General features: G+C 43.9%; 1 protein-coding gene across 1 annotated transcript in view; it reads left to right on the top strand.

Annotated features, from left to right (window-relative positions):
• The first annotated feature begins 1996 nt into the window (after positions 1-1996).
• LOC106582977 (rho guanine nucleotide exchange factor 10-like protein) overlaps positions 1997-12456 on the top strand; it is a 140841-nt gene continuing 130381 nt past the window's right edge. The window contains 8 exon segments of the mRNA XM_082967444.1: positions 1997-2017; positions 2241-2371; positions 4260-4369; positions 5508-5611; positions 6027-6104; positions 7189-7368; positions 8353-8469; positions 12018-12110. Of these exon segments, the coding sequence (XP_082823570.1) occupies positions 4330-4369; positions 5508-5611; positions 6027-6104; positions 7189-7368; positions 8353-8469; positions 12018-12110 (612 nt within the window). The 5' untranslated portion in view covers positions 1997-2017; positions 2241-2371; positions 4260-4329.

Below are 12456 nucleotides of genomic sequence, written 5' to 3'. Positions count from 1 at the left end.
CCCAAAGAAAAACACACACACCTATATAGGACTTCCAATCAAAGGCAACTCAACACACCTGCCTTCATTGGAAGTCCCAATCAACAACACAATCATTCACATGCAAAAACTGCCACGTCCTGACCCCAAAACTAATACAATAGCTCCATCTGCTGGTCAGGACGTGACAGGCTTGTTGTTGGTAGCATTGCATATTTGTTGACATTGTTTTACAGTAAAAACTGTATTGGCCTGTAATCTTCTGTAACCTTCATGGAGGGCAACAGCTAATACATACTCTCTCCCTCCTATGATTTGATTTACACATAGACATTAATTAAATTAATTCAGGATGCGGATCAATAGTGGACTATTAGTCTATTTCCACAAAGGGAAATTGCTCTTGGATTTTGACTCAGTCAGCAATGCTGACATTAGGCTTTTTGAAGGTGGTCCACTCAAAGACTGTATGGAGCCTGACTAATCCACACCTTTCTCCATTATTTCACCTTTCTCATTAGTTCTCTTTCACATATGTCCTTTACTGTTTTTGTCAATATTGTTTATAATGATAATTTTGGTGTTTATCATCATGCATGGACAGTATGTCAAAATTGTAGTGTACCTCAGTTTTCTGATTCGCTAGGGTGTTATTATTGTGACATAATTGGCATGAGTGGTTGTGTTTTCAATGTCTGAAGTACTGCCGCTATTATGGGATTAATGAGCTATTTCCTGTTTATAGCCAACAACCAATAGCACTATCCCTCTAGGACCAAAAGACTCCTTAACAGCTTCTACCCCCAAGCCATAAGACTGCTGAACAATTATTCAAATAGCCACCGGACACCCCCCTAATTCTTGGGTCTTAATCCCAAGACTACCCTAATTCTATGATTTTACAAATTGACGAACTGAAGAAAGCAACGTTATACTGTGATAAAAAGTTATTCAGCAAACCAAGGTAAAACCTCCTCTGTTCCCAGAGGACTGAGTTGATGGCCAAGATACAGTTATTCCCTTTTCATTCAGTACACATTCTTCACAGAGAGTGCTGCTCAGTTAGTCACTATTGTGGTAGAATAACACTGTGTCTCTCTCTTGGATTGTGTCCCAGGTTATTTAGATCCTTAAAGCAGTGTCGGCTAATCCATGTCTGAATCTACATCTCTCATCAGATTCATTGAATCCAGGGATTGTTTGGGGCTTATAAAGAACCGTTCCAGACAAATCACAATTTAAAAGCGAATCAATAAATCCCCTAAACTAAATTAGGCTGAAACACTCTCAAAGCAGTTAATGACAAATTCTGCGAACTGTGGAGATAGATAGGTTCGATACATTACAAACAAGGTGGATCATGCTGCCACAATTCCACAGCACAATCCCACACTCTTAAAACCTTAAAGTGTTCTTCGGCTGTCCCCATAGGATAACCCTTTGAAGAACACTTTTTAGTTGCAGGTAGAACCTTTTTGGTTCCAGGTAGAACCCTTTTGGATCCATGTAGAATCCATTCTACAGACGGTTCTACATGGAACCCAAAAGGGTTCTACCTTGAACTAAATAGGGTTCTCCTGTGGGGACAGCCGAAGAACTCTTTTGGAACCCTTTTTTTCTAAGAGTGCACACCTAGCACACATAACAGCAATGCACAAGGCCTATCTCCCTTCTAAGTCACTGCTAATAAAATAATAGGTATTTGATGTTTGAGATGAATCAGAACTGATGCAAATACGATTGCATAAATGTAAATTTACTAAATATTTGGTATGTAACAGAAATGATGGCATAATCAAATGCATGTATGGGGGCAAAATGCAGTGTGCAATACTCTTGAAGTTTGGTTGCTTTGCCAGATTACCAGTGCGAGGCCCTCCTCTTGGCTCTATGGTTAGGGGTTGTGAATGTGAGTGGTCTTTACTGTCTTCACCAGTAGATGTGGCTGATGGTAAGGCTGATGCAGAGCCCCAGACAGGGATCCTAGAGGTGATCTATGATGACGTGCCCTGTGAGGGACCACTCTCTCCTGACGAAGGTGAGTTCTGGGGTAAGGGCCGGGGCTGGGGCCACTGAGTGCTTTTATTGTGCATTGTGGGCACATCAGATCAATGGACATCAGGCTTGGGTTAAAATGTCATTTGGTTCCTTTTAAAAAACTTGACTTGTGCTTGATTAAGCTTGAGGGTCTGCTGTCTAAAAATGCACTTTCAGTATTTGTGCTGTATTGATGTCAGCACATCTCTGTGTGTGTGTGTCAGGGGACATGATCTATGAGGATGTGCACAGAGAAGAAGGGCCCCAGGGTGCAGGCAACGATTGGAGCTCCAGTGAGTTTGAGAGCTATGAGAGGCAGTCTGATACCGAGAGCAAACTACCAACCCTCAGCAAGGTAGGAGAGATGGTATTCCATTTGTATATCTATGTCTGTCTTTTTGTTTTTGTGCGTTTGTCTTAAATGCACAAGACATGACTCAAAGAGAATATTTCAGCCAATGTTACTGCTCCTCACGCATGCTTTTTTATTCATGTGAGAAACTGGTGGGGAAAATACAAAGGACATGAAAAATGTATCAACCCTGTCTGCGTGGGTTGTATCTCGCTTTGTGGCCTGAGAGTAAACAAGCTCCCTTGTCACTTGAAAGGCACCAATGCCATGACACTGTCTAGGTGCTGTATGTTATAACAGTTATATATAAAATCTATGGTTATAACCATACAGTAGGTGACTGTAGCCTCTCCCTCCTCCACATGGGGGCAGTATTTACTCATTGACGTTGTGCTCTATTCTATTTGGTCAGACTTGGTCCAGTCTCATCCCTGTTGCATGTATGTCTGTAGGGAATATTTGCCTGAGCTAGTGCTATTGGTACATAGATGTGGAAAATATTCCCTTAAATATTAAAAAAAAAATAATAATGTATTGTAAACGCTGATACCACTTAATTTAATAATATCCTAATATCGTATGAAATTATATCCTCAGAACAGGGGAGCGATTACCTACTTGTTATGAACAATTGTTTGTTATGTTTGGGCAGTAACGATGGAGGCATTACTGTAATAAATATCACAGTAGGAGTGTGCCTCACGCCTCCCCTCCTGCACAACACTCCCTTCACCAAGATCAGTGCTATTAGTCTCGGTTGACATTACCCTATGACCAGCGCAGTGCTCTAAATTTCCAATCTCCATACTTGTGATTAATCCTGTTGTTGCCTTGCTTGTTTTGCCTTGATCATTTCCCCTCCATTTTCCGCCGTCTCATCTTACTTCCTTCATCCCTGTGCCCTGTTGTGTGGTTTAATGCGACCTGCCCTGACATGCCCCACACCCCACTGCTTTGACACCTTTCCCCGTACTGTAGCAGTACTCTCCTGACGTGCGTCGGCTGAGGGAGCATTGTGCCAGGACCAAACGTGAAATAGTCATGAAGCAGGGTGTCAAAAACAACTACGACACCAAGGTATATCACTGGCAGTAAGAGAACACAACATGACACCAAGGTATCTCAGCCTAGACCTCAAAACTACAGCACCCAGGAGGCTATGCAAGGATAACAATGACTAAAGCCAAAATATGTATTCTGTAGTATGATGTGCATTTTAACTGATTAGATATTCACATGATTAACTTTCTTTACCATCCCCCCCCCCCTTGTGTTTCTGTACTCTCCTCCAGACTGTCGCTCTCATGAAAGATTTGTCTCCCTCCTTCTAGTTTAGTATCAGTTTTGGGGACACATGAATAAGTAAAACACATTTGCATCAAACACGTTGCCAGTTGCTCCCAGTTGATAACCTAGTTTCTATCATTTAAAAATAGTGACATCATTTAAAAATACTGTCACCATGTGTGTATATTGGGTCCGCAGGCTTTACATGACTCTGCAGGGCTTCAGTGATGCTCAGAGTGGGGTTTGTGGTTAGATGAATGGAGCCACACTGAGCATGACTCCACTACCTCCCCACAACTACAGCCCAGTCTGCTACCATAATCTCCTCATAGACTTCCTGATTAGAGACTAGACCAACGGAGATGCGCAGATGTCGGCATTAATGGCTTGATGCATCTAGTGCCCCATCTCTCAGATCTTCAGTCTCTCTCTCTCTCTCTCTCTCTCTCTCTCTCTCTCTCTCTCTCCTCTCTCTCTCTCTCTCTCTCTCTCTCTCTCTCTCTCTCTCTCTCTGTGTGTGTGGATTACTGTGCAGTGTTTCCTGGCTCCACTCTCCCTCTCCTCGTGGACTAACTCTTCTAGTCTCTTTGTCCTTTTGAACCAGGTTCATCAGCTAATGAAGGCCGCCAGGAGCGGGGACCAAGGATGGACTGGACAAGACCAGAATAGCTTTTATGCAGAAAGTCTCCTTCCTGCACAAGAAGGACCACTCAGGTAATCTGAGAAAAAGTTATTCAAACCGATTGTTTGTCAAATGACTGTGTCAGATTAAAGTCTCCCTCTTATAGCGATATGTATGAATTTGTAGTGAAGTGAGAGTTTCTGTGGAAGATCGGAGTTCACATACATTTCAGTCGCCTCTTTTGAATTAAGCTGCGGTGAAGAATTTGTTTGATGCTAGCCGGGCCAAAACTAATGTTAAGGCAGATAAAGGAGAAAGCTTCCCATTGTTTTTCCAATCCCAGCTTTAAAATAGAAAAAGACTCCTGGAAAAATGATCTTAACAATGGAAGATATTTCAAACAAAACAGCCGGGATATGTCGAGCTGGCTTGCTCCCATTAAAGACAGATGTTGTGGCCAACTGAAGGTTTTGATGTGTAGGAGAGCAATGGGCAGAAAATCTCACATGACAGGCTGCACCCCAGGAAGCCTCGTTGCACAATGGAACCAGATTACCATCCATTAATGGAGTGTTGAGCAGCTCCAGAAACCACAGATAACAGAGCCACGACTCAAACACATCTTCAAACAATCAAACAGACCAGTGGTTCTATTTTTAGCTGTTGATCAGGGGGAATCTGTGCAGCATTTTATATTTCTGATACTGAGACACTATTATTGTTCCAAAATCATTAATTGGAATGGTGTTGGCTGGTGAAAAGCAGTTTTAGTATCTGCGTCTGTATGGTTGCTCAGTTGGCTCAGTTGATAGAACATGGTGTTTGCAACGCCAGGGTTGTGGGTTCGATTCCCACGGGGGACCAGTACGGAGAAAAAATGTATGAAATGTATGCATTCGCTGTTGTAAGTCTCTATGGATAAGAGCATCTGCTAAATGACTAAAATGTAAGTTGGGAATTTTTGAAGTGCTTTTTGAACACATTCGTACTCAAGCTGAGAAGTCCGAGTGTTTGAACGTGTTTTTGAAGACGTACTGTCTGTTCGCCTCTTTTACTTCTATTAAGATACAGTATTGTTTAAAATTTATTTTTCCCTCCTGAGTTTTTCTTGCAGAGTGCTAATCTCTTCATGTTTAAGAGGTAGTACATTTGGAGTGTTACTCCAGTTGAGATATGAAAGCTTTAAATGTGCCTCTGTGTGTGTTTGTGTGCGTGTGTGCCCCTGTGCAGAGGATGTGGAGGATGACGCAGGGTACCTGGATGTGGCTGTGTCAGATGTGAAACATCCTCCTGCACAGCTGAGCCCTATGCCTGAGGGACTGAGCAGCCAGCAGGTCTGTATGTGTGTATAACATATGTTTGTTTGTCTCTGTGTGTGTGTGTGTCTGTCAGAGGATTCTGTGAATCTCTTAGGTAATGTTATATGCATGCAATGATGCAAACATTATTTTTCTATTGCCAACACTGACTCGGTAGTACGTTTGGGAGGAATATGTCTGCTACAGTTAAGTACAGCGCTACTCATTTCAAGGGAAACCTCAAGGTAAATCCAGGCCTCATGCATAGAAGGCTACTCCACCCAAACTCTCTTACCAAATTACAATCACACACAGGCATAGTACTATCAAACAACCTGTCACACACAATTGAGGCTGTATGGCATACAATCAACTCCCATCATGCCCTTTTCTGTGTGTGACCTTTGATCTTCGACTTGTATGTTTCCTGATTGGCCTCTTCTGTCCTCAGGTGGTCAGACGTCACATCCTGGGCTCCATCATTCAGAGTGAGCGCAGATATCTTGAATCCCTCAGGAGAATCCTTGAGGTAAGTCCTTTTCTCCCTGCCCCACCCCTCCACTCCACCCTACCCTTACTCTGACAGATGTAATACGTTAATCTTTTCAGCATTTAAGAATGAGGCTGAAAGGAAAACTGGAGAGATTTATCAAATAACCAGGCTTGCTACATATAAATAATCATGATGAAATAGATTCCTTTTACATCTGTGGTGCCCCGCTGATGCTAATAAAGAGATTCTCTCTCTGTCAGGTTTTCACAGAATCACAGCATGGGTTTCACTCTTTTTTCTGTTGTCTCTCTTTTTCTGTGGCAGAGAGAGAATCATTCGTTATCTCTCCTATCAGATGAAGAGTGACACACCTGCTGAAATGGGATCAGGTGTGATCAATGAGAGGGTTATGCTCTGGAAAATATTTTCTGTGAATATACGATGTATTACCTTTGTTGTGGCATGTTTGATAATTTGGGATGTTTAGCCTTTTTTGTGATTTTGCATACCATTCAAGTCCAAACTCACTGATAAAGGAAAGATAAAAACAAAAGCCAAGAGCGCAATTATTAGGCATTAAGAACTGCGACTTCAGTCCTGTAATATCAGAAATTGCCTGTGTTATTCCCCATGTCCATATTCCACTTGTCGATAATTCATTTGCTGTGGAGGATTTATGGTTGGGCAGGGGAGGCTCGTAAAACAACAATAGTACCACTAGTCTGTCATCTATTGTTGTTTCCAAACATTGACTTTCATTGCTTTCACTTTCATTTTCTGCTGACTGCATCTGGCAGTTTCTGATTGTACAGGCTACATTAGCCATGACTCTCATCTTAAAAGACATTGCAGTCACACGTTTTACATAGTTGACTAGTTTGATACTCTACAGCATCTTGACTAATTACAATTACTTATAAGATTGTTACTAACTGACGATTCCATCAATGTACCTTTCATTAAGGGTCCAAGGCACACGTGATGGTGCTGTTGTATCTGTTGAGAGATGTTGCTATTGATGTGATACTTTTTATGATCAGGGCCTACTTGTGTGTTTTATTTCGTTCTCCACCGTAAAGCACACCTAATCCAAGTTAACCTGGGTATACTATTTCACCAGGAGTACCAGAGGCCCTTGCTGGAGGCGGACCCACGCATCCTGAGCCCACAGAAGATCCGGCCTGTATTTTACCGCCTACGGGAGATCACTCAGTGTCACTCCATGTTCCAGATCGCACTGGCGTCACGTGTGGCTGAGTGGGACAGCAGTGAGAAGATTGGGGACCTATTTGTGGCCTCGGTTAGTGTGTGTGCGTGTGTGTGTGTGTGTGTGTGCGTGCGTGCGTGCGTGTGAGAGAGTGTGTCAGTTTTCCCATAGGGCATTGGAAGACAATTTCCACAGACACAGTTATAATGAGCTGCACTTAAAATTGAGCAAACATCACTAACTTCAAACATGGAGACAATTACAGCTGAGATGAATATCTCTTCTGCAGCATATACACTCTGAAAATGTGTGTTTATAGAATTGGCACAGGACTATTGGACTAATGTATGAGTGTGCTGCTGTGACCCTCTGCAACGTGGTCATCCATAAGGGTTGCTGATTATTTACCTATGAAAGATGCCATTTTGATCCCTCTGCCCTCCTTCTGGTCTTGTTTATTGTAATGTTCCATTGATATCCTGACACCAGCCAAATGGGCCTATTTTGAGAGGTGGGAGGGAGGCTGGGTGTTGGGACTAAACACTCCTCATTCATTTCTCTTTTTCACCTGACAGTGGATTTGTTACCCAGCTGTTAATGTTTTATGCTATTAGTTGGTCTCATACTATCTGTGTGTTGTTTGTGGCTGGCTTGCAGAGAAGATGAAGGAGAAGGTTAATTTATGTGAGACTGCTTCTTCAGCTACTACTGCCTGCTTTGTGTTTAATCAAAAGAGAGCGAATGACTGTGTGCCGCCGCAGCAGGATTGTGGATTGTGAAGGGTGTTTGTTGGTCTCCTGGATGGTAAACAGGTCAGGGTCTTAAATACCACACTTAAATGGCAATTTTCTACCCTTTTCTTCCCTTCCATTCCATGAATAGGATTGTTAGATGAGCTGTGGAGCTACTGACTTTCAAGGAACTTAATGTTGTCAGATGCTTTTACAAATAAATGACCAAGCATGACTAGTTCCTGAATGAATTTGTTCCATGAAAAACCCAACAGATTCCTGATGTGAAATCCAAGGATTGTTTCTCTTGCGTTTCCCATAACCCCACCTTTCTGTGTTTTTACAGTTTTCTAAGTCGATGGTGCTAGATGTTTACAGCGACTATGTCAATAACTTCACCAATGCCATGGCACTCATAAAAAAGGCATGCATGTCCAAACCAGCTTTCCTGGAATTCTTAAAGGTGAGTCACAAAGTAGAACCGCCCATGTTTTTTTCTCTATTGTTCTTTCAATACACTCTAACCCACGGTCACTGTTGACCTTCATCTACTATTTAATTTGGCCCTCATAGTATAATTCTACTGGTGTCTTGATACTTGGTTAACCCATCAGAGTCTAAGCCCTGTCTAAGCCGGGTGAGGGGAAGGAGGGGGGGAGGGGTCTACTAAGCTATACGGAATTGTTTTAAGAAGGTCATACCAAGGATCATTTAGCTATTTGATTTTGAATTTTAAGACCCCTTGAAGTGAAAATGAACAATTATTTGATGAACAATTATTTTTGGCCTTACTGCTATTAGCCCATACAAACACATTGAATAACAGATTCACTACATGGAACAACAGACAGTTTCAAAAACATATCAAAAGTGTCACGCTCTGACCGAGGAGAGCTGTGTTTTCTCTGTTTATCGTTGCTGTCTATCGTTGTCTCTGATTGGAAGCCATACTTAGGCAGCCTGTTTTCCTGTGTTGGTGTGGGTAGTTGTTTTCCATTTTGTTAGTATACCTGACGGAACTGTTGGCTGTCGTTTTGTTGTTTTTGGTTTAAGTGTTTTCATTAAAGTAAAGTATGAGCACTCTACACGCTGCGCCTTGGTCCCCTTTATATGACCCTCGTTACAGAACTACCCACCATGATTGGATCAAGTGGCGTGCCCAGGCAGAAATGGACACCTGGTCACATAAGGAGTGGACGGAAAGGAGAAAATGGACTTGGGGCCAGGTAATAGAGAGATATCGGAGCCTACCGGGGAAGAACGAGAGGCAGCCCTCAAATTTATTTTTTGGGGGGCACACGGGTAGTTTGGCTGGGCCAGGGGTGAGACCTGAGCCAACTCCCCGTGCTTATTGTGGTGAGCATGTGCCTGCCTCTCGCACTCTCTCACCAGTGCGCCTCCATAGCTCAGTACGTCCTGTGCCTGCTCCTCGCGCTCTCCCTCCAGTGCACCTCCATAGTCCAGTAAGTCCTGTGCCTGCTCCTCGCACTCTCCCTCCAGTGCGCCTCCATAGTCCAGTGCGTCCTGTGCCTGCTCCTCGCACTCTCCCTCCAGTTCGCCTCCATAGCCCAGTACGGCCGGTGCCTGCTTTGAGCACTCGGCCCTCAGTGCGTCTCCCCAGTCCAGTGAGACCTGTTCCAGCTCCACGAATAAAGCCTCCAGTGATAATCGATGGTCCGAAGCCTGTAGAGATGATCCATGGCACGAAGCCTCTAGTGATGATCCATGGCCCGGAGCCTGTAGGGATGTTCCATGGCACGAAGCCTCCAGAGGTAATCCATGGCCCGGAGCCTGTAGAGATAATCCTTGGCAAAAAGCCTGTAGGGATTATAAATGGTCCGGAGCCTGAAGGGATAAACCATGGCACGAAACCTGTAGGAATAATCCATGGCCCGGCACCTGTAGAGATAATCCAGGGTACGAAGCCTCCAGTGATGATCCTTGGCGCGGAACCTGTAGAGATGATCCATGGCATGGAGCCAGCAGCAACGGTCACTAGTCCGGAACCTATAATGACGCTTCCCAGTCCGGAGCCTCCGGCGATGCTCCTCAGTCCGGAGCCCCCAGCGACACTCCTTAGTCCGGAGCCACCAGCGACACTCCTCAGTCCGGAGCCCCCAGCGACGTTCCTCAGTACGGAGCCTCCAGCGACGCTCCCCAGTCCGGAGCCTCCAGCGACGCTCCCCAGTCCGGAGCCTCCAGGGACGCTCCCCAGTCCGGAGCCTCCAGCGACGCTCCCCAGCCCCCAGCCTTCAGAGACGGTCTGCAGCCTCGAGTCTTCAGAGACGGTCTGCAGCCCAGAGTCTTCAACGGCGGTCTGCAGCCCAGAGCCTTCAGCAGTGGCTTTCAGCTCAGAGTCTTCAGTGGCGGTTGGCGTTTCAGAGCCTCTGGCGATGACCCACGGTCTGGTTCCTCCGGACACACAGAAGCGGGGGGATCAGTGTGCGGGTGTGGGGTGCTACGCCCGGAACCAGAGCCGCTGCCAAATATGGATGCCCATCCGGACCCTCCCCAATAGGTTCAGGTTTGCGGCCGGGAGTCCGCACCTTTGGGGGGGCGGGGGGGTACTGTCACGCTCTGACCTAGGAGAGCTGTGTTTTCTCTGTTCAGTTAGGTCAGGGTGTGATAGGTGGGTGGGCATTCTATGTTTTTGTTTTCTATGTTTTGGCCAGGTATGGTTTCCAATCAGAGGCAGCTGTCTATCGTTGTCTCTGATTGGAAGCCATACTTAGGCAGCCTGTTTTCCTGTGTTGGTGTGGGTAGTTGTTTTCCATTTTGTTAGTATACCTGACGGAACTGTTGGCTGTCGTTTTGTTGTTTTTGTTTTAAGTGTTTTCATTAAAGTAAAGTATGAGCACTCTACACGCTGCGCCTTGGACCCCTTTATACGACCCTCGTTACAAAAAGGAAGTTTGTTCTGAATTTTCTATCCTATATTTGAGAGATATAATAAATATTTGGTTGTTTTTTTGAACATATATTTAACCCCATATTTTTGGCATTAAACAAACTCCATATAATCTTCCATACATTTTTTAACTGGTACCGACGGACCTTCAGACGAGCCTTGTGAGGCCTGAGCATGTAAATGTTCATCAGAGTCTCACTTTTGCACAGAGGGGTCATAGTGTGAGGGGTCACATCCGGTTCGGATGCTAGAGACAGAAGTTGGTAGATCGGCTGTACCAACTTCAGACCAGTCTCCTGATACTTGTGGAGGTTGTAGAGCAAAATGGAGAACACCTCTTTCCATAGAGGGATTCTTATAGGGATTTTTTTATTATGTTAATTCGATTTTCGCGGGGTGCGGACAGCAACTACATAAAAGTGTAGTTGCTTTATTCAAATATTTTCAAGCTGGCCTGGTTGTGTTTACTTGTTGCAAAACTCTGCACTAATCATAGAGAATATTTATATTGCACCAATTAGCAACTCTCACAACTCTCCCCGCCCCATACAGTATATTTAAGGATCTCAGTCCGGCTTCAACTTACTCTTGAAAGTTGTAATTGTAGAATAGACAAGGTGAAATTTAAACAATTTGTAGTAATGTTCAAGTCGCTCAAATTTCACATGAATACACATTAGACATTGCAAAATGTATAGAACTGCAAGAAAAGTTGCTTTAAAACTGCAAAAACAATTCTGCACCCCATGACAAAATGTGTAGAATTGCAGGAAATAAGCTTTAAAACTGCAACATTTTCTCTCCACCAACATGTGGGGTGTGAACAGTTTGTTTCATGAACAGTGCTTGTGCCCATATAAATAGATGTGGCATGTGAACACATCCACTTCCCAATTCTCTAATGACCAGCACAGCCACCAGATTCTATTTCTCCACACCTTACTAACCTAAACCCACTCCTACTCCCACAATCATGCACTTTCCATATCTTGTCCTCTGAATAAGAGGTGTCTAGAGGGGTCTTTCTCTCTGTGTTTTTGCTTATCTCCTGATTTTACTATGGTATGCTGTTTATCTAAAACGTCTTATCCTGTGTTGTGTAGAAGAAGCAGGCGTCCAGTGTTGACCGGATCACCCTATACGGCCTCATGGTGAAACCCATCCAACGCTTTCCCCAGTTCATCCTTTTACTGCAGGTATATGCCTTTAACAGCACCTTCACTGCTAACATTGACAAGATAATGTCACATGAGAAAACGAACAGATAAACAATCTGAAAATGTTTTATGGACCTAATCAAGAGATTAACACATGCGATGATACATTGAGCCATTGAAAACGGATAAATACATGAGATACGGTATAACACCATGCATGGTTCTACCTAGCTAGTCTAACCATATAAGCTTTTAATGCAGTAGGCTTCTTTGTCTTCCTTTACGTTTCCTGTCTCAACATTGTGTGTGGAAAGATTTTGATTTCAACTTGCGTACTGGAACTGCAGTACCTCATTCTATCCATAAGTAGGGGTTGATTATCCAT

This window comes from Salmo salar, chromosome 22 (assembly GCF_965601325.2).
Source record: "Salmo salar chromosome 22, fSalSal1, whole genome shotgun sequence".
NCBI lineage: Eukaryota > Metazoa > Chordata > Actinopteri > Salmoniformes > Salmonidae > Salmo > Salmo salar.
Note: the sequence above shows the minus strand (reverse complement) of the source record. Positions and strands in the feature narration are given on the sequence as shown.